The sequence below is a fragment of the Hipposideros armiger genome, unplaced genomic scaffold (assembly GCF_001890085.2).
Source record: "Hipposideros armiger isolate ML-2016 unplaced genomic scaffold, ASM189008v1 scaffold_118, whole genome shotgun sequence".
In the NCBI taxonomy this organism is placed as follows: Eukaryota; Metazoa; Chordata; class Mammalia; order Chiroptera; family Hipposideridae; genus Hipposideros; species Hipposideros armiger.
This window is the reverse complement of record NW_017731468.1, coordinates 523,120-545,818: the sequence shown is the minus strand read 5'-3', so window position 1 is coordinate 545,818 and position 22,699 is coordinate 523,120. Positions and strand designations below refer to the sequence as shown.

Below are 22,699 nucleotides of genomic sequence, written 5' to 3'. Positions count from 1 at the left end.
TTTATTCATCATAAAATTTATACAACTCCTCATCACTGTCAAAACTCCCATCCATTAACTTGTCCTCATCTGTGTCTATTGACGAATCACTGTCTTCATATATTGCCTCATCCTCAGTTCCATCTATGGCATTTGAAATCTACAACCACTGTATAAGACGCACCCAGTTTTTAGACCCCAAATTTTTCGAGAAAGGGTGCGTCTTATACATGAGGAAAAACGGTATATACTGAACGTTTATATCATCTTGGGGTGTTTTAAGTATGATACCAAAGACCAAAACCATAAAGAGGAAAAATGACAAATTTGACTACTATACATAAAAATATAAGTGTTCTTACTCTCAAAAGTGTTCTCAGCAGCATTTTTAAAAGACAGATGAAAAGTTTTGAAAAGGTATTTGAAACATCTGAAAACCAAGCTTTTTCTAATCAGTAAGGAAAGGATAAATACTAATGGGGGAAAGGAACAAAAGACACAAAGGGAGAGAAGGAGAGCTAGTAGACAAGAAATACAAATGATCAGTAAGCATATGGAAAGATGTTTTACTCTAACTAATAATTTTCTTAAAAAGCACAACTTGAAATAATAGATACTTTAAAAAATCTGGTCAAAGGGGGGACATGTTTTAACATTATGAAATGCAGTATTGACACAAATTAAGAAATCTGCTAGTAAGAGAATTACTCTAAGAAGGCAATTTGGCGATGTCTTGGTCAAACTGTTTACTCAGTAGATATTTCTGAAAGAACAAATGAGTGAATGAATATTAAATGTTTTAAAAACATACATGCATACTCTTTGATCCAGTAATCTCAGTCCAAGAAATTTATGCTCAGGAAATGGTCTTAATTTGCAAAGATTTAAGCATAAAGCTGTTCATCACAGCATTTATTTTTTCCCCCGTTTTTAAAAAATGAGCAATAATTAGCATAGTCTGAAATGCAGAGCTTAAGTGTAGCCTTTGATGAGCTTTGACAGATATTTACTGTCACTCTATTAAGCTATAGAACATTTCCATTACCCCAGAAAGATTACTTGCATGGCATAGTTTACAATAAAGAAAAATTTGTATCAACTTAAATGTAGAGTAGGGGGTAGCTTAAATAAATATTTATATAACAGATAGTGCTTTACCACGCAGTCATTTTAAGTGTTTTAAAACCATATTTAATGTTATAGAAATAGGATGTATTATTGGGTAATAAAACAAGTAGAGTTCAGTGTTATAGTCACTCTACATATACTCGTATAGAGTGACTATAATATGTTAAAGCACAACTTTTATTAAACATGTTCATAGAAAAATGTCTGAATGGTCAATTTACTAAGGTATCTTGAATATCTCTACATGATTTTATTTTTGCTTAGTTCTGTGTTCTAGAATGAGTATTGATTTATGCTAAGATAAATGTTATTTTTAAATTTTAAAAGTCCAATTGGTTTTAACAGATATTTACTGTCACTTTTAGAGAAATAACAGTAAAACATTTACACACAAAGTATTACACACAAAAGTAACCTCTGCCTACTCATCACTCATGTGCTTTGTTTATGTTAAGAGGTGAAAACTAGAGATGTTAATGAGCTATGCCACCATGTAATCTATACTGAATATGGGAATGTAGGTGGGTACTATTCACTAATATTTATAAAGACTAACCAGCTATTCCAAAAAGTAAGAGAAAAAATTCACCAATACATTCAACAAAGAAATGACCTGTTTTTTTTTCCCCAAAATATTACCTTACCACAAAAATGTTTTTCCAGTTACTGATGGGGTTAGAGAACTCCCTGGTTCTGCATAAATCTATGTATTTACCAGTGAATACAGTGCTACTTTAAATCACATTCTTATTACAATTCATAATGACTACTTGTCCCCCTTTTTCAAGGACCATGTATAACAAAATAACAAACCCTTTGAGCTTAGTATGATCCCGTGGCTAAGGGTTTGTTACTTCTCCCACAATTAGCTTTTTTGTTTTTGCTGGTTTTTACTTTATCAGCATGGCTTGTTCATGTCTGCTCTTATTATATTTCTGCTATTCCCGGCTTCCCATTTCCCAGCTGCATTTTAAATGAGTGTAAGTTGATGTGATTATCAGATGACTAAACCATTAGGGTTTACAGACAGGATGCTTATTAGGTTTTCTTTCTGCCAGTTGTGAAGCCTGGTCCACCCCCATGTTTTCACCCTCAGAGCCTCATCAGAGACAAACGTCCCTCAGTTATTCTGAGTGACTTGTTCTAAACTCACATTCAGGCTACAATTTGAGATACTGTGGAACAGCTTTGGAGGCTTTAGAGGGGAGGAGGTTTCCCCCCAGTTGTCGCATTACTATTCAGGACAGAAATACGTAGGTAGATATGAAGAACTTGACTAATTTGATTCTGGGTGTTCGCTTTTAGTTTACTGCTTAGGAAGAACGTTTCCTATATAAGAATTCATTTATTTAGAAAACAAAAATGTATTGGGCAGTTACCACATGCCAGGCAGTGGGCTCAGAGCTATTAAAATGTGGGAAGGCTGAGGCTGCAGAAAGTTGAGGAAGGACGGATATCTGAGTTTGTGGGCACTGGCTGAGAGCATGTCCGATGTCCCCAGTTTTCTTGATGAAGGTTATTCCGTAAAACAAAGAGATTTACTGAGAGCGGGGACGGATTGACAGTAATCATTTAGGGAAATGGGACCCCATACCTCAGGAAAAATGGGATTGGTGAATTACTGAGGGCCCTTCTGATTACAGTGATTTGAGTTCATATTGGTTATTTTTCTTTAATGTCTTCAGAGGCCCAGAAATAGGAACCAATCATTTACATTGCAGTGATATGAGGAGAGTGATTTTTTCCCTAACATTTTGTTACATAAATTTTCAAATATGTAGAAAAGTCAGGAGAATTTTACAGTGAATACCCCTATTTTACCACCTATATTCTGTAATTAACATTTTGCTTGCTTTAGACATATCTATCAAGATGATGATTTAAAATCAATGTTTTATGATAGGCGTTTTCAAACAGATGTGAAAGTACAAGGAATAATAGAACGAACCCTCAGATACTCATCACCCAGTTTCAACAGTTATCAGCTATCGCTACTTTTATTTCATCTAACACCCTCTCCTCCTCCCCCTCTCCCCCATAACCATAACCTTCTCTCTCTTTCCACACTCTCCACTGAGTTACTTAAAAGCAAATGGAAATGAAATTTTGTTAAGTGGATTTGTCAGAAGCATAGGAATGAATGCAACGTCATCACAGGCCTTGGAGTAAGAGTTCTTTGGTGATCAAACACAAGCTCCAAGTTTGGTGGAGAAGGAAGCAAGGCCAGGCGGAACCGGTTCACTGGAATAAAATGGGAGGATCAGGGGACCCCAAGTGCTGAATGACATTAAAGAGTGGTGTGAGTGAGGAGAGAAGGGGGTGGGAGGAAGTCGAGATGGGAAAGTAGAATGTTAATTTCAGAAATGGAGCAGTTCCCAGTAAAGAAAAAAGGACAAGGTGTGGCCCAGGGGATGGATGGTGAAAATGGAGGGATATCAAAGGTTATTGGACGTGAAAAGAACAAGGGTTTGTGAGTTGAGAACGTAGAGAGTCAGTGTAGCAAAGAGCTAGGGCAAGAGCATGGCCGAAAATCCTGACTCTGACCCTTGCCACTGTGTGACCTTGAATAAGTTTCTTACAGGCTCTGTGCCTTAGCACCCTCATTTATAAAGTGGGGATAATAATAGTGCCAGGGTCACAGGTTGTTGCGGATGGGGGTGGGAATTCAATGAACTATTTAAGCAGGTAAAGGTCTTTAGAACAGTGGCTGGCACATCATAAACACTTCAAAAATGCTAGCTATTATTATCACAAGAGTTTCACAAGGTTGGTGGCAGGATTTATGGTGGAGAAGGCTCCAGGCATGAGAATTACAGGAGAGGAGGAAGCCCATGGGAGCTTATGTTTTGTGTGATGACAAGGACAAATCAGGATATGATATACTGTTTGTCTTCAAAGTTGCAAACAGAACTGATAGGCAGTATCGTTGTTATGGATGCAAGGCAAAATATTATTCTTTCAATTATTTAGTTTCCCTAAAGCTTGAGGTTTGAGATTGCTTTAACTCTTCATGAGGGTTCTTCTGGTGTGATTTGTTTTATTATGAGTTTTTCAGAGTAAATCAGTTTTAAGAAATCCTAATATAATCAGATTTACAAATGAAGATAGACTGTGTTTTTAAAACACAGCTTTTACAGTGAATTGGCAAAGGTGTTCATTAAGTTTTAGTTCTTCAAAAGCACACATTGTTCTATTTTAAAGATAAATCATTTCAAAATAATGCTCTCTGAAGCCAGATGCCTTATACTGTAGGTTTGATGAGACTCCTATTTGGACTTTGTTGAAAAGGAGGAAAAAAACCCCCAACAACTGCATAACACAAACTATTTAAAACTTCCAGGGTATTTGTCTGTAATATATGTTTCTAAATTTAATTAAACTGAAACATGTCTTGCCAAATGAAACATTTTTTGTTTTTTTCTCAAACAACATTCTAAATCCATCAATCTGAGATGGTCGAGTTGTTTGCTTAAAGCATAGCTTTGAAAGCCCCAAAGCTGGCTGCGTTTGTGGGTTTAAATGAAACATGTGTTTTACTTCTCCTTATGCATAGTGAGGAAGGAAGCATTTATTGAGTAACTACTATTATCCTCTGTTTACATTTTCTCCTTTGGTTGTCACGACAGCCCAGTGAGGTGTACCGTAATCCCATGTTACCCACAGAAGCTGAGCGCTTAAGTCAGTCGCCTGAGGACCTCTGTCTGGCACGTGGTAGCACTGGAATTTAAGCCTTGGTCCTTTGGACCTCAAAATCTAGGCTTTTTCTACTATAGTGACTTACCTACTGTAAAATCTATAGAGGCACTAATTTATATTCTCCATGTGTCACTATCAGAGCAGTCCATTTAAATGTACATCATCACAAGGGTCCTGCAAAATATGTGTGCCCCCCGCCCTCACTTCCCGCCTCTTCCCCAATAACCTCTCTCCTCGCTTGCTCAGTCTCAGACACACGGTGGGCACACACCATCTCAGGGCCTTGGGACTTGCTGCTTTCTTTGCCCAGAGTGTTCTCTCAGATGACTGCATAGCTCATCTACCTCCTTCAGGGCTTGGCTCCATCAATGTCAGTGAGGCCTTCCTGAGCATCTTATTTTAAGTTGTAAAACGCACCCCCCACGTCCCCCAAGCACTTCCTTCTCCTTCCCTGCTTAATTTTGTATCCTTAATACTTATTACCATGGGCAGACATGACAAACAGAATGTTGGGCTTTAGTTTTACTGGCCAGTGTCTTGGTTTTCAGGAGCTGGGCCTCCCCAGATTGAAGCCCACTCTAACTACAGCAGGCGAGGGCCCAGCCTCAAGGCAGAAGTTGGCAGGGCTGCCAGGGCAGTGGGATTATAGGGCAAGCTCGACCAGGTGCACCACATTCTAGGTCTGGGACCATAGGGCTTATTGTAAATCTGCTCACTGGCGGGAATGGGGTTCTTAGTGTTTTTCTAGCCTTGAGGGGATAGCCGGGACTGACAGGCAAAAATCTTAATGCCTATACCTGGGCAGGACTGGGGCAAGGAGGAACCCACAGTAAGGATCTTCATAAAGTCACCAAACGATGAACAACCTGTAATACTCAGTAAAAATTTTGGTAAAATGTCTTCCACCAAAAATGCATATAAATGTAAACTCTGTGTTCTTGATGAAGGTATATATTAATAGTAAACTGCTGGTTTAATTGTCTATCTCCTCAAAAGGCTATGTGCTCCTTGAGCAAATTGTCTGTATTCTGTTCCTATCTGTATCCCCAGGACTTAGACCAATCTCTGACTATTCAAAAGTCAAGAGCTAGATTCAAATTCTGTCCCAGTCACTTAACATAGTTCCTGATACATAGGAAGTATTAAATAGATAATATTAGCTTTGAATATTATTTTATTATTTTGTATAAATCCTTCTGGAGAAGATATCAAATTCATTTTGAAGGAATGAATCTTCTACATTTTGGAAATCACTAAACTTTTTAGGTTTAATCCTCTCATTGCTAATGTAGGGTGTTAACACAGAGAACCACAAGGTTATCAGAAATCTAGGAAATATGGAAATTATGAAATATGCTTGTGATATTGGCATCTTGTTTTAGCCATCTTTGAATCCTCAATCCCAGGTATAGTACTTGATACATAGTAAACATTTATTAAATGTTTAATGATGAACACCCAAGCAAATTATGCCATGCTACTACAGTAACAGGTAAATCTTACACAGCATATGGACAGTCTTGTTGGAATATCACTTATACCTTAAGCAAACTGGATACCTACAGCTTCAAACAGAGTATATATGCTATACTTTAAGGTATCAAAGTTCTGAGCTACATTTTTCATTCCTTGAAATATGATTTCAGGTAAAACATGGCTACTCCAAGAGAGTCTGGTGTACACTTTTAGGAAAAACATTATATTATTTTCGCAGTCAAGAAGATAAGGTATGTATGTATTTTTAATAGCTAACTAGAGAAATGTTTTATTTGTTCTGTGTTAAAATTTTTTCCCTATCACTCTTCAGTTGCTAGCTAAAACTTTAGAATTTTTGATAAGGTTGGAATTTTACATAAAATTTATTACTGAGGTATACAATTAGTATGCCTACAAGGGTCTTGGTTCTTAATTATAAGTCTTAGCAACTTTTAATTAATGCATTTTTGTTTTTCCTGGAAGAGAAAAGTTTCCTATACTCCACTCCCAACTATCAAGTTCTCATACTTTCCAGGTCTGACGGACTAGATAAGGATGAATGAGGGGAACAGCAAGCTAAGAAAGAAGATCTGGGGACGGAAAAGAATCCATTCCTGTCCCAGGCCCCCCAACATCTCTAGATCGCACTTATCTATCCATCCAACTACCTATTCATATCCTATTTATTCATTTTTAAACTAATCTCCTAGAAAGAACTTGAATTATCTATCGTCACTTTCAGAGTAAAAAGATGGGATTTCTCCCAAAGGTGAAATGTCTGCCCCATTATTATTATGGATACACCATGTCACCTTCGGGTTACTAGAATTATAAAAATTGACCCAACAGAGGCCAAGAATACTCACATAAAATACTGACCCACAAAATAGCAGCCTGTGCCTGATTACTGTGTCAATGAGACCAAAGTTCTTGGTACAGTGACCACCTGGGTCAGTTAGTACTTCTCTGTTCCGTATGCACTTTCAGTTCTGAGTAACTGTATTTCAAATGCATGCCATTGTTTTCAGTATTGCTCGTGGGATGGGAACAAACACAATGCAGCCATTAAAAAAATGATATCTTTGAAATAATGTGGGAAACAGGAGCATGTAAATATGCTGCATGAATAAGCACAACATAAAATTATATATTCAGTATAATCCCAGCTAAATTATAAGTCAGGAAAATAGAAGCCATTCTATGCATTCTAGATATAACAGTTTTAATATGGAATTAGGGACATGCATATCTTTTAGAAAAGTAGGGGGATTCGAGGTCAGGGAAGCTGCCACAGGAGGCCTGAGAAGGCAACACTGAAGATCTGAGCCCAAAACACTACGGCAGCGGCTGGTCCTTAACAGTTTACCAGGAAGCCTCTGTGACTCTCGCCATCAGCCCAGGCATCTGACTGCAGCTGTCTCAGGAGAATAATGATTTCCTTTTCACATTTTATGCAAATTCTCTCACAGGCAAACTAACTCAGAACCACACAGGAAAGGGAATTCTGACAAATACAGCTCCCAACTTCTCATCTGCAATTACGGGAGACTTTAAAAGGGGGTGGTTAGGATGCTGAGTTTATAATTCTCAGTCTGGCACATCTATGTAAAACTATGCATAACAGGAAGATCAGAAAGAACTATACCAAAATGTTGAGTGATTATCTGTGATGGTAGAATTATGGATGATGATTTTTTCCCTTCTTTATTTTGATAACTTCCTATACTTACTAAGTTTCTATAATAAGCATGTGCTTTATAAATAGAAAACCATTTAAAGTTTGTTGAGAGAGGACCTTAAATGTTCTCACTAACAGTAATAATAATAATTTAATAAAAATGTATAGCATTGGTCACAGAAGAAACAAGTCAGAAAAACGCAGATGAGTAGAAATCCTAGTTCATTTTGTGCTATCGCTATTTCAGAAACAATTTGTTTTTAATCTATATCAGAGTTTTGGTTTTTTTTTTTTTTTATTCAGTCAAAATATTTAAAAGCACTAGGCCTATTCATTGTTTATGGAGCTATGGTGAATCCTTTAGTAAAGTGAACAATCATCTTTAAATATTGGGGTGGATGGAACCTAGATTTTTATATGATTGGATAAGCCTAAAGCACATAATTGTCATGTATTATCATAGTATAATTAATTTTCTTTATCCTATTTTTATTTATTATTTTTTTATTTATTTTATTTTATTTTTTTTAGCTGAGCCATCCTGCCACCTGTTGGCAGCTCAGCGGCAGCTCAGCTCGGGCCAGGACTCGAACCGCTGTTGCTCAGAGCTCAAACTCTTCTTTTTTTTTTTTTTAAGCTGAGCCATCCTGCTACCTGTTGGCAGCTCAGCAGCTGCTCAGCTCGGGCTGGATTCGAACCGCTGTTGCTCAGAGCTCAAACTCTTGAGCGAGCTCTTAACCAACTGAGCCACTCAGCCGGCCCTCTTTATCCCATTTTTAAAGCTTGCTTTTTATTAATGACTTTCTGCCTAATATTTTGCTTTTGTTTTACTACCTTTCTTCCTCTGAAAGTATAGATGAGTTAATATTGCATTTATCCTTCAGAAATAAATTTTCTTCATGCAGTGCTCAGAGTAGTGCTTTGCACATAGTAACTACTCAGAACATAATTGTTATTAATTTAATGGGAAAAAGCCATGTTTCTCATGAAAGAGAACACATTAATTAAATGAATTAATTTTTTACTATTAACCAGCTACTAAGCAGATAATATTGCATTTTAGATAAGACATCCAGGTGGGACCCCACTGAGAAGCTGACACTTTAATTAGGTTCTGAAGGAAGCAAAAGAGCAGCCATGTGGATATTTCAGGCAAGAGCATTGCAGGCAGAGGGAACAGCAAGTGCAAAGGCCCTGAGTCAGGAGCATGGCTGGTGTGTTTGAGGAATAGTGAGAAGGTCAGTGTGACTGGCCTGGAATCCATTAGAAGGAGAACCATAGGAGATGAGATCAGAAATGTAACGTACTAAATCACATAGGGCCTTATCATAGTAAAGACTTTGACTCTTACTCCAAGTAGAAAAGCCTTTGGAGGTCTTTGAGCAGAGAAGTGACATGATCTAACTTATGTCTAAAAGGAACACACACTCCAGCAGCAGTCCGAAGGGAATAAGGAGGAGACTAGTTAGGAGGCCTAGTATAACAATCTAGGTGAGAGATGATTGTGGTTTAGTGGTGGCAGTGGAGGTGTGAGAAATGACCAGATTCTGGGTATATTCTGAAAGTCTTACTGACAGGATTTGTTGACCGAAAAGGTATGGGATATGACAGAAAGAACAGGACAGTAATTATGCCGAGGTTTTTGGCCTAAATAACTAGAAAGATAAAGTTGCCAACAGCTGAGATGGGGAAGACTGTTCAGAGCAGGTTGTGGGGGATGCTATTAGACATCCAAGTAGAGCTACTGAGCCTGGAATTATAAATGTAGAGGTAGCTAATAAATGCTGGCTAAAGCCATGAACTTGGATGAGTTCACTCATGTGAATGTAGATGAAAAAAGAGCCCAAGCACTGAGCTCTGGGCCTGAGCATGAAAACGTACAATAGTAAGTGTCCCTGGAGTTAGAATGAATGTTTTCAGACTGCAATTGCAAACCTGATCAGATATTTTAGAAGCTGTAAATCTGAAGCAGACCATGCATTTTCCAGGAATAAATATACTTAAATAAAGCAAAAGTTTTAAATATGCTAAATATTCAACAAAGCAGATATAATTGTTTTTGTCAATAAAAGATTAGGTAAAATTAAATATAAATCAGTTTTATATTTATATTAACCCTTAAATTAAGATGGATGAAATCATGGCATTGTTTTCTGATATATTGTGCATACATACCCTCAGGACACTGAACATTTATTGGGGTTTACAGTGGTAGTTAATCACACTTCTTTGCACCAGTTATCTAATCTTGTTACTTTTTCTATGAATAGTATTGAGGCTATGTCTGTACTTGTCCTTTTGATCTAATACCTTAATCATATCAATTCTATGGGGAAAAAAAGTCAAATGAATATTTTGACTGAGTTACATAATTGCTTGACTAGGTAAAGCACCTTCTTGTTTTTTTCACAAAAGTTAAATGTCCAGTGTTCGATTTTTTTTTATATATATTGCAATTGAGCATTTTGATTGTGACTACTGCTTTCTTAACAACGTGGATAATCCAATGTCTTTAGGCATCCATTTTAAAAAAAGGTGTATGCTTTATCTATAGATTTAATACAATCCCTATAAAATGCCAATGGCATTTTACACAGAACTAGAACAAATTAATCCTAAAATTTATATGGCACTGTAAAAGACCCCGAATAGTCAGGATAGTCTCAAGAAAGAAAAACAAAGTTGGTGGTATCACCCTACCTGATATCAAACTATAGTACAAGGATATAGTAATCAAAACCTTCTTACACCATATACAAGAATAAACTCAAAATGGACTTAAATGTAAGACCCCAAACCATAAAACTCCTAGAAGAAAACAAAGGCAGTAAACTCTCAGACACTGCTCTTAGTAATATCTTTTTCTAATATATCTCTGAGGGCAAGAGAAACAAAAGAAAAAATAAACAAATGGAACTACATCAAACTAAAAAGTGCACAGAAAAGGAAACCATTAACAAAATGAAAAGACAACCTACTGAATGGGAGAAGATATTCGCTGATGATATATCTGATAAGAGATTAATACCCAAAATTTATAAAGAGTTCATACAACTCAACACCAATAACACAAGCAATCCAATTAAAAAATTGGCAGAGAGAGATCCAAGATGGCAGAGTAGATAAACACTGTGCCTGCTTCCTTCCATGAACAAATTAAAATTACAACTGAATTATAGAACAGTCAACCTAGAAGATCATTTGATCTGGCTGAAGAGAAGTTTTATAACTAAGGATATAAATAAGAAGCCACGTTGAGACTGGTAGGAGGGGCAGAGACACGGCTAACGAAGAAGGGGCTAACCACAAACCTCCGTGTGGCGGTTGAGAATCAGGAAGGATATCTCAGCTGCAGAGGTTCCCCCCCAGAGGAGTGAGGGAATCCAGCCCCACACTGGCCTCCCCAGCCCAGCGTACTGGTGCCAGGAAGAGGAGCCCCCATAACATCTGGCTGTGAAAAACAGTGGGGATTCTGACCATCCAGGTGGGATGGAAGGCTGTGGGAAACCCAGGCGTCCTCTTAAAGGTCTCGCGCACAGACTGTCTCACTCCAGGCACTCACCTTGGTCTCCAGTGGAGGGATAGTAACTCAGGGAGGTGTCGGAGACATACAGGAATCAGACTGAGTTGTGTTGCTTTGGTTTGAGCGCTGGAAGACACTCGCCATTTCCCTGTGAGAAGGTCCTCCTCCCTGTGCAGCTAGCAGGTGAAAGCCATCTTTCCTGTGTTGAGCCCGCCCCCACATGGCCAAATCTGAATCTGATTGGTCTGGTGAGCTCCAATGATCCGCCCTGCTGACTCACTGGGACCCCGCCCCATACTACTCCCCAATGCCAGAGGCACTTTCTCCAAAAGCAACCAGCCCTGCCTGCATTGCACTCTTTCTTGGAAAACTGTCAGAGTCCTACAGACCCCAGATGGGCAGCAACTGGCCTCAGAGCAACTGCTGTGCTCTGAGATTTTTGTTGAGTAGCTTCAGGCTCTGCACTGGCACCAAACCAGAATTTACATTAACCTGGTGACCACAACTCTTCCCACTCTGGTGACTCCGAGACCCTGCCTCACCCAACTTGTGTACTGCTCAAGGCTTTCTGAGTGGCTGAACCTTAAGGAACTACCTTATGACCTGGTAATTCCACATCTGGGTATTTATCCAAAGAAATAAAAAACACGAATTCTAAAAGATATATGTACCCCTATGTTCATCGCAGTATTATTTACAATAGCCAAGATATGGAAGCAACATAAGTGCCCATCAGTAGATGATTAGATAAAGAAGAGTGGTACATATATACAATGGAATATTATTCAGCCACGAAAAATGAAACCTTACCATTTGCAACAACATGGATGGACCTGGAGGGTATTATACTAAGTGAAATCAGACAGAGAAAGACAAAATACCATATAATTTCACTTACATGTGGAATGTGAAGAACAAAATAAATGCACAAACAAAACAGAAACAAACTTATAGATGCAGAGAACAAACTGATGGCTGCCAGATGGGAGGGATGTTGGGGGACTGGGTGAAAAAAGTGAAGGCATTAAGAAGTACAGATTGCTAGTTACAGAATGGTCACAGGGATGTAAAGTACAGCATAGGAAATATAATCAATAATATAATAACTATGTATGGTGCCCGGGGGGTGCTAGACTTGTCAGGGGGATTACTTCATCAATTATATAAATTCTAACCACTATACTATACATCTGAAGCTAATATAAAATAGTATCTAATGTCAACTGTGATTAAAAAAATAAAATAAAAAAGGTATGCTTTATAAAAGAATGAAAAGGAATATGAAAGGTTTTACTAGGAAAAGAATAAGAAAGTGCCTTCCTCACAATTACTAACATTTACTTTAGTTTCCTTTAGGTCAGATCAAACTGTGGGAGGCTAAAGTTGAAGAGGTTGACAGATCCTGTGATTCAGATGAAGACTATGAAGCCAGTGGGAGAAGTCTATTATCTACACATTACACCATTGTGATCCACCCCAAAGACCAAGGTCCAACTTACCTCCTAATTGGATCCAAGCATGAAAAGGTACGCAAGGACTTCTTGGTTGATTTAGAATGATGTAGGTTCATGTCATTCAGCACTGGTAATAATTTTCAAATCATTTTTATGGAAACAAGGAAGAAAACTTTGCTGAAGACTTGCAGCTCTGTTTTCAGATTCTTGATATCGCTGAAAATGAGCCTTGTTCTAATGTGTCATTTTTCAATCCTATTGATAGAAGTGGTCAAGGCTGAAATTAGTGAAGGTGTCGGACAAAAGAACCTTATGTTCAAAATGTCCATCTCTCAGACTGGATTTTTGGGGGTGAATCTAAAGCCTCCATCTTACATTTTGATTCATTTTCAACAAAATTTTGGTTGAGATATAATTGAAAAATGTATTATATATAACTATATACATATGTATATATATACACATAGTTATATATAAAAGTTAATATAGTATAAAATAAAAATTTATAAATTAATTTGTGATTTTAAAAAAGGCACCACAAATTAATGGGGAAGTAAGTAATGGATTATTCAGTGCATGGTATTGTGTGTCATATTATTGAGGAAATTGGCTATTTAGGAAAACATTAGTTTTGTTTGTCATCTCACACATATAGCAAAATAATTTACAGATGAATTTAAAGAGTTAAATGAAATAATTTTTAAAAGAGCCTTTACCTGATCTCTGAATAGAAAGTACTTTCTTAGAAAAAAGGCAATCTAAGAAATCACAGTAGAAATGATTGATAGATTTGACTACAAAAGAAGTGAAATACTTTCTTATATTAAATAAAACCATAAACATATCTAAAAGGATAATATAAAAAGTATTTCATAGATGGCTACTATATCTTTAACACATAAACAACTTTTATAAAATATTCCTTTTTTAAGACTGAAAATACTCCACTGTATGTATATACCACATTTTCTTTATCTGCTCATTTGTCAATGGACATTTAGGGTGCTTCCATGTCATGACTATTATGAATAATGTTGCAATAAATATGAAAGTGCATATATCTCTTCAAAATTCTGATTTCAATTCCTTTGGATATATACCCAGTAATAGAATTGCTAGATCATATGGTAGTTCTATTTTCAGTTTTTTGAGAACCCTTTATATTGTTTTCAATAGTGGCCACACCAATGCACCAGGTTCCCTTTTCTCCACATCCTCACCAGCGTTTATCTTTTGTTTTTGTTTTTTTATGATAAAAGCCATTCTAATGGGTGTGAGGTGATACCTTATTATGGTTTTGATTTGCACTTCCCTGATGATTAGAGATGTTGAGCACCCTTTCATAAATTTGTTGGCCATTTGTACGTGTTCTTTGAAGAAATGTGTATTCAGTTCCTTTGCCCATTTTTAATTGGATTTTATATATATATATATATATATATATATATATATATATTTTACTATTGAGTTGTAAGTCCTTATATTTTGGATGTTAACCCTTTATTAAATAAATGGTTTGCAGATGTTGAGCACCCTTTCATAAATTTGTTGGCCATTTGTACGTGTTCTTTGAAGAAATGTGTATTCAGTTCCTTTGCCCATTTTTAATTGGATTTTATATATATATATATATATATATATATATATATATTTTACTATTGAGTTGTAAGAGTTCCTTATATTTTGGATGTTAACCCTTTATTAAATAAATGGTTTGCAGATGTTTTCTCCCATTTCATAAATTGCCTTTTCATCTCGTTACTTGTTTCCTTTGTTGTGCAGCAGCTTTTTAGTTTGATGTAATCCCACTTGTCTATTTTTGTTTTGTTGCCTGTGCTTTCGATGTCATATCTAAGAAATCATTGCCAGAAGGTCAATGTCCAGACGCTTAGTCCCTCTGTTTTCTTCTAAGAGCTTTACAATTTTATGTCTTATGGTTAAGTCTTTATTTCATTTTGAGTTGTTTTTTTGTGTATGGTGTAAGATAAGCGTTCCATTTTATTCCTTTGCATGCAGATATCCAATTTTCTCAACACTGTTTATTGAAGGGACTATCCTTTCCCCATTGTGTGTTCTTGACACCCTTGTCAAAGATCAGTTGACCATATTTGTGTGGGCTTATTTCTGTGCTGTCTATTCTGTTTCATTGTCTTATGTGTCTTTTTTCTATGCCAGCACCAAATGGTTTGATTATTGTAGCTTTGCAATATATTTTGAATCAGGAAATGTAATGTACCAGCTTAGTTTTTCTTGCTCAAACTTGCGTTAGCTATTTGGGGTCATTTGTGGTTCCATAGGAATTTTAGGGTTGTTTTTTCTATTTCTGTAAAAATGCCATTGGGATTTTGATAGGGATTGCATTAAATCTGTAGATACTTTGGGTAGTATGGACATTTTAACAATATTAATTCTTTCTTCCAATCCATGAACACTGGATGTCTTTCCATTTATTTGTGTCTGCTTTAATTTCTTTCATCAGTGTTTTATAGTTTTTGGTGTACAAGTCTTTCACCTCCTTGGTTAAGTTTATTTCTCAGTGTTTTATTCTTTTTGATGCTATTGTAAATGTCATTGTTTTCTTGATTTCCTTTTTGGATAATTCGATGTTAATGTATAGAAATGCAACTGACTTGTATACATTGATTTTGTATCCTGCAACTTTGCTTTTATTAATTCTAATTATGTGTTTGTGGAATCTTTAGAGTTTTCTACATATAAGATCATGTCCTCTACAAACAGATAATTTTACTTCCTCCTTTCCAAGTTGAATGCCCTTTCTTTCTTTTTTTCTTTTTCTTTTTTTGCCTTATTGCTCTGGCTTGTACTTCCAGTGCTATGTGAATAGAAATACCAAGAGTAGGCATCTTTGTCTTGTTCCAGATCTTAGAGGAAAAACTTTCAATTTTTTACCATTAAGTATGATATTAGCTGTGGGCTTTGCTTATATGGCCTTTATTGTGTTGAGGTAAATTTGTTTTTGGTATTATTTTCTTTAAAGTTTCTGGATTTCCTAAGTGTTTTGTATGTGTTATTTGTATGTATTGGGAGTCAGATTTTAAATTTGATAGAATTTATGGTATTTCTTAAAGGAATACTCACTGGTTGTATTTATTCTAGTGTCTTAGCATCATATTACTTTCCTCAATTTTACCATGCTTTTCTAAGAAACACCTATAGAAAGTAATAAAAATGTGAACAGTGGGGAAAGGTACTATGCGCATGATTCAAGTGAGCCTGCTTCAGAATGGTTTGACTAAGTGGCTTTTAGTCACTATTTAAAAATTAAAGAGTTGTTTGTTTGGTTTTTTTAGTGTCAAAGCTTTCTACTGTTTATGAAAGTTGGGGTTTTTTTTAAGTCATCAAAAATTATATATTGTTACATCTTTATTAATATTTTTTTATTTTAAGGACACGTGGCTTTATCATCTGACTGTTGCAGCTGGAAGTAACAGTGTAAATGTTGGATCTGAATTTGAACAACTGGTTTGCAAATTACTAAATATTGAAGGGGAACCTTGTAAGTTCATAACATATAAGGCTTTATGGTTTATGAAATGGACCCTAACCCCCATAGCCTAATGGGGTTTTCACATTATGGGCTCCTGTTTCTCTGCAGTGTACCCACCTTTTCATTGTCTATGCTTGTCATGGGCCAGGATTCTCATTGTGATTCTTAGGCTCCAGGGACGCCATATTCCAAGATAAGCCACATCCTGTGACATCGCTGCCTTTGTTCACATTACTCCTCTGCCTGAAATGCCCCCATTCTTTCACATTCCTCACCAACCTGATACAAATCCTACCTACCTTAGGAGCTCCCCCAGCCAGCCCACTCCAGCTCAGGATCCGGCTCATAAAAAGTATTTAATAAATGCTAATTATGTCCCAATGCATTTTGCCATTTAACCCTTTTATGGCATTTACTGCTTTGCATTGAGATTATTTTTTATGGCTAAGGTTTCTCCATTGGGAATCTAGATTCTATGTTAAGCTTCACTTAATTGCAGAGATCACACTTTATTTCCAGTATCCAGCATAGGAATTTAATAAATGTTGATTTTAGGAATGTATTCAAGTTCCTCTTTATCATTCTGTCTCCTCCTGTTTTGGCTTCTCCTTTCTAGATCTTTCTCCACTCCTTCTCATGAATAGTTATCTCCCTACCTGAGTCCCCAATCTTAAGCATATGTAAGCAACATAATAGTGCCCTCATAGACTCTTTTCAGCCAAGACTATTAGGACCCAAACTCTTCTAGATTTAATTATCCAAAACAGAAACATGAGAATCCCAATGGCCTGGAAAAAGAAGTAAAATAATGTTGCCAAAGGTTCTTTTCATGACCTTTATGACTTACAGTTGTGAGTCAGGCCTGAATGAGCTAATTTCTAAAGGGCCAATAAATGGGAGGCCAAAATAAGTGATTCTTTCTGTTTTCTATTCATATTTTATTCTGCTTTTAGCCTCTCAGATATGGAGACACCCTACACTGTGTCACAGCAAGGAAGGAATTGTTTCCCCTCTGACAACACTGCCTTCTGAAGCTCTACAGACAGAGGCCATTAAATTATTTAAGGTAAAATTTTATATGGAGTTATATGTTGTAAAACTTGTTTTAATTGGAAAAAAAATAATTTAGGTTATAAATTTTTACTCTTTCCAAGAAAATTCAAAATATGATGATGATGATGAAAATCCACTGCAATAAAATTAATTTAATTTTTGAGTAAGGATTTAGGATTTACTGAAATAAACTATGTATGGCTTCGGCAACGTGAAATAATATCAGAAGAGTCATTTCCCAATTAATCTCTCAAATGGAAGGACTTCACACATCACATTTACCCTAGTGTTGGGAGAGGGTTCAACACCCTTCTGCTTCTCCAATGCTACCCTCAAATTCTTATTCAATTTCCGGTAGAAATCCCTGAGCACTTGAATCTTGTCATTCAACTACATCACTGTTTATCCACCCATCTCTGTCATCAATCAGTTTCTGGTAACTCTTCAAATTTCATTAAGGATTTCGGCTTCCAACTCACATCCTTTCTCACTACCTCAAATTATACCAGTATGCTGAATGACTTTATTATTACTGGACACACCAATGCCATGGTCTTAAGGTTCCTGACTTTCTTAATGCCAGTCAGCTTCACCTCTAGTCTGCTTCACCTTCCTTCTCACCATGTCCACACCCTGACTCACCTTTCCTTACAAGGACACCACCTCTAAAAGTGTAAAGTCTAATATCTCTTTCTTTTACCATAGTCTCTTAGCCTACAAGTATTACTTTGATACCAAACCTCAGAAATGATGATACAAACACAGCATTTCGTGCAAAAACTAATAAAATATTAGTAAAAAGAATCCAGCATCATATTATAAGAATACTAAATAGTGACTAAAGGAGATTTGTTTCAGGAAATCAAGGATGGCTACATATTAGGATACCTATTAATATTATCTATTATTAAGTAGACAGTCATCTCTAGAGATGCTGATAAAGCATTTAACAAATTTTAACTTCCATAAAATAGTGATGGCTACTTCCTTAACATGATACGATGTCATGGTGGAAATCTTTTTGTATTAAGTATTTCATGTAATCCTTGGTCAGTAACACTTTAGGTTAGAGAGTAAATTTATTTGCTTATATTCTGTCTTCAGAAGAGATAAAGACTACTTACTATAAAACAACACAATGATTAAAGCTAACCATTGGTGTTTATGAACACTTTCCTTTAATCTTTATTAATAAATATTTTCTATATTTAATCAAATTTTAAATTCATTCATTCATGAAATGTTTACTCTGTCACTTTACGTTGGGTGAAGAGGCCAAAGATAAATAAGCCAGAGTCCCTGTCTCTATGAAATTTATAGTCTGGTGGACAAGAGTTCACTAATGTCCCCTAGACCCTTAAAAATGAATGCGTATTGTGTTCTTGTGTGGAGTTTTCTGTAAATGTCATGTAGGTCAAGGTGGTTGATAGTGTTGTTCAAGTTTTCTAAATGCGTACTGATTTTCTGTTTGTTCTCTCAGTTACTGAGAGAGGGGTATTGAAATCTCCCACTATAACTGTGCATTTGTCTATTTCTCCTTGCAGTCCTATCAGCTTTTATTCCATATATTTTGAAGCTCTGTTATTTAGTACATAATTGTTTAGGATTGTTATGTCCTCTACATAAACTGACCCCTTTATTATTATAAAATGACCCTCTTTATCTCCGGCAGAATTCCTTGTTCTGAAATCTACTTTGTCTGATATTACTGTAGCTACTCTGGACTTTGTTTGATTAGGGTTATCATAATATATTTTCATCATTTTAAACAAAAGCTGTTGCTAAGAAGATAATTGATATAATTCATGCAGAGTGAATCTAATCATTTCTCACCTTGAGGACATCTTTTTTTTTTTTCTGCTTAATTCAGACTTGCCAGCTTTTTATAAATGCTGCCGTTGACTCCCCTGCGATTGATTACCACATATCTCTAGCCCAGAGTGCTTTGCAAATCTGTCTGACACATCCTGAACTACAGAATGAAATTTTCTGTCAGCTCATTAAACAGACACGACGGAGACAGCCACAGAATCAACCGGGACCATTGCAGGTATATAGTGATACATATACATGCAATTTAAAATGATGCTGTTGTTCTAATTATAAGAATGATGCATATTCAATAAAGACATTTGGAAAATACAGAAAGTATGAAAAGGAAAAATAGCTATAATATTTTGATGTGTATCCTTCCAGTTTACCTATATATTTATATATGTTTCTATAGAAATGTATGTGTGTGTATATGTATACACTTTCACAGTTTTTCACATCACTAGGGTTACAGTGTACATACTAATTTTTTAAAACTATAGAGCAATCATTTCTCCTATATTCTTCAACATTCCTCAAAACATTAATGATTGCATTAATATCAGTTACTACACATTTAGGTTTATTATTTTCCTATAACTCATACCTCTACAATACACATCTTTGCAAAGGAAAAGGAAAAATCACATTACCTAAAGATAATCTCTGTTAATATTTGCACTCTCACCCCTTATATATGTATATCTGTTTGGGTATATTGATTTCATTTTGGGGTATATGATTTTTTACTGTTTTTCGATCTGTCCTTTCTCAAAGCCATTACTTATATTTCAATGAATGAGTAAATATGTAAACAAACAAAAAAGGAGCAGTGTCCCTGAGTCTTTGAGTGTGATGTCAAAAAGGACTACCATACCTGCATATCTTTTGGTACCTCAGTTGTAGACAACAGTATACATAACTAGATGGGTTATGCATCTGACCCAAGGTGCAGTTTTTATGTTTGTATGTATTATAAATGCTCTAAGCAGATAATGTATATGTGGACGAAGCAAAAACATTTTGAGGTCAAGAAAGACTATCATCCCTTTACTCTCCCACCTCTGTCAGCCACACGGCTCTGACTGGATCTGACTGCCGTGTGGTGTCTAACCTGTGCTGCTTCTCTTCGCCCAGGCCTGGCAGCTCTTGGCACTCTGCGTGGGGCTCTTCCTCCCTCACCATCCTTTCCTGTGGCTCCTCAGGCTTCACCTAAAGAGGAATGCAGATTCCAGGTGTGCAGAAAACTAGCCAGCCGAACCATTGATATGACCTCTCAGTCTGCCATAAATCCTAAGTATTTACTAACCTGCCTGGTAGCATTTGTGGAAGAATGTGTGAAACAAATGTTGGTACAGAAAACCTTTGGTTATCATTCTGGTGGAATTTGGAAAATGTTTCCTTTGTTATGTTAAATCTCTTATGGAAGATTGTAGTGAAAGCTTAAAATGTGGCAAAGAATATTTTTAAGTGAAAAGTCTATGTACAATTCAAGTAGGAATGAATGACTTATCATTAGTTATTGTTGTAACAGCAACTATTTTGTTTCCTTAGTTTTCTGTATTACTGTTTTTCTCCACGTTGAATTCTTTCATGTGGAAAATTTCCCTGGTGGTCTTTCCTCCATTTATACTTGTGTGTATCTGAATTACTTCAGAATTTTTATTCCCTCGAAAAATACATTTAAAATCCAACTGTCACAATGGCTTTCTTACACTGGTACCCAGGGCACACAGCCAAGGGGTTATCAGGGTCATTGTGTCCAAGAGGTTCATGTTAGGTTGCTTAAATAGATTCTGGGACTAAAACAAGCAAACAAATTAGCACAATTAAACAAAAAACAACTTTGAAGCTGTCGGGACTTCCTAATATATTTTAGGGACTCTGTGATCAATATCATGTGATTTCACTTGCGATTACTGACAAATCACTCAGAGAAAGGGTGACATTTTAAAGTCTGCCTAGAAGACCCTTGAATACAAATAATATTTAGAGGTGTTATCGATCCTCCTTTATTAATGGAATAAAAGTTATATATATCAAATTAGGTCAAATAAGATTTCTATCCAGCTTTTACATTTATTTGCTCCTGTGGTATTGTTTAATGTTTAACATTTTTAAAGACATGCATGTTTTAAGGTAAAGAAGGAAACCATATTTTTATTTTTGTTTGAAGATATTTTGTTACCTTGCTTAGCAGTCAAGTACTAGCCTCCAAGTTCTTCAAAAGTGAACTCTGCTACCTCATGTGTTTCTTACGTTATCCTATGCTATTCTTTATACAATTATTTTCTTTATCTTTGTTAAAACAATTATTCTATATTGACTGCATAATGACTGGTCATTTAAAATTTATCCTGTGACTGTAATAGTATGATAAAGATGAAGAATGTTTTCTGGGGAAGTTTGATTCCGTCAGTGGCAAAAGTAAAGAAACTAGAACTAACAAAACTAATGTCACTGACCTAAGCAAATCAAGCTGCGTTGATGTGTCTACATCCAAGGCACTGCCTCCAAAGGATAAGATCAATAAAACATAGCCCCTGTCATCACTGTGAGGAGACGCACATGTAAAGAGCCAATAATACAAGGAAAATGCCCTGAAATGTGTATATCAAGAGTATATTATGGGTAGTTTGCTTGTGAGTTGTTGTTTTTTTCAAAAGAGTTCTTATCTTTTAGAGATTTCTTTCATTTGCGTTTCACCAGAAGCAGTCCCTGAGATAAGGGTTTGAATGGAGGTAGTTTATTTGGGAGGTACAGTAAACACCAGTAGGGGGTAGTATTATGGGACGAATTGGGCCTCCCCCCACCCCCAAAAAAAAAAAGCTAAACTTTGAGAAAAGTTACAGAGGTTTAATATTATAATTTGAAAAGTTACTGTCAAATTTAGCATCATACATTGTAGTAATGTACACCCAGGAAAGCTTTCTTAATGGTTATATATACATCCATTTTAGGTTGTCTTAATTAAATTTATCCTTAGGCTTTATCTTAAGTTTTGTATTATAGGACAGAATTTGGAAAATATGCCATTTATTGCCAGCGATGCGTAGAAAGAACGCAACAAAATGGAGATCGAGAAGCAAGGCCCTCGAGAATGGAAATTCTTTCAACCCTTCTTCGAAACCCTTATCATCATTCTTTGCCTTTCAGTATCCCCGTGCACTTCATGAACGGGATATATCAGGTAGGTTGGACTTTGCCTCCGAAGAAAACATGTTTAACCTAGAGTCCTATGCGTAACCTCTGGGCCACAGGGAAGTGAGACTGTCTACCTGCCTCCGTCAGCAGCTGGCAGTAATAAACATGCAAATATATTAGATCTTTTATCAGAACAGCTGAGTTTTGAAAGAGTTTTGTTAAAAAGGATTCACACTAAAAACAAATCC

General features: G+C 36.2%; 1 protein-coding gene across 6 annotated transcripts in view; it reads left to right on the top strand.

The window, feature by feature from the left end:
- The window catches only part of PLEKHH2 (pleckstrin homology, MyTH4 and FERM domain containing H2), a 92,352-nt gene that overhangs the window by 46,492 nt on the left and 23,161 nt on the right, over positions 1–22,699 (top strand). For 5 of the 6 annotated variants that reach the window (XM_019647908.1, XM_019647909.1, XM_019647903.1 and 2 more), the window contains 7 exons: positions 6,450–6,530; positions 12,827–13,006; positions 16,343–16,451; positions 17,396–17,508; positions 19,366–19,545; positions 20,445–20,542; positions 22,320–22,497. In XM_019647908.1, coding sequence (XP_019503453.1) covers positions 6,450–6,530; positions 12,827–13,006; positions 16,343–16,451; positions 17,396–17,508; positions 19,366–19,545; positions 20,445–20,542; positions 22,320–22,497 — 939 coding nt within the window. The remainder of the gene's footprint in view (positions 1–6,449; positions 6,531–12,826; positions 13,007–16,342; positions 16,452–17,395; positions 17,509–19,365; positions 19,546–20,444; positions 20,543–22,319; positions 22,498–22,699) is intronic. The other variant, XM_019647907.1, reaches the window with a different exon arrangement.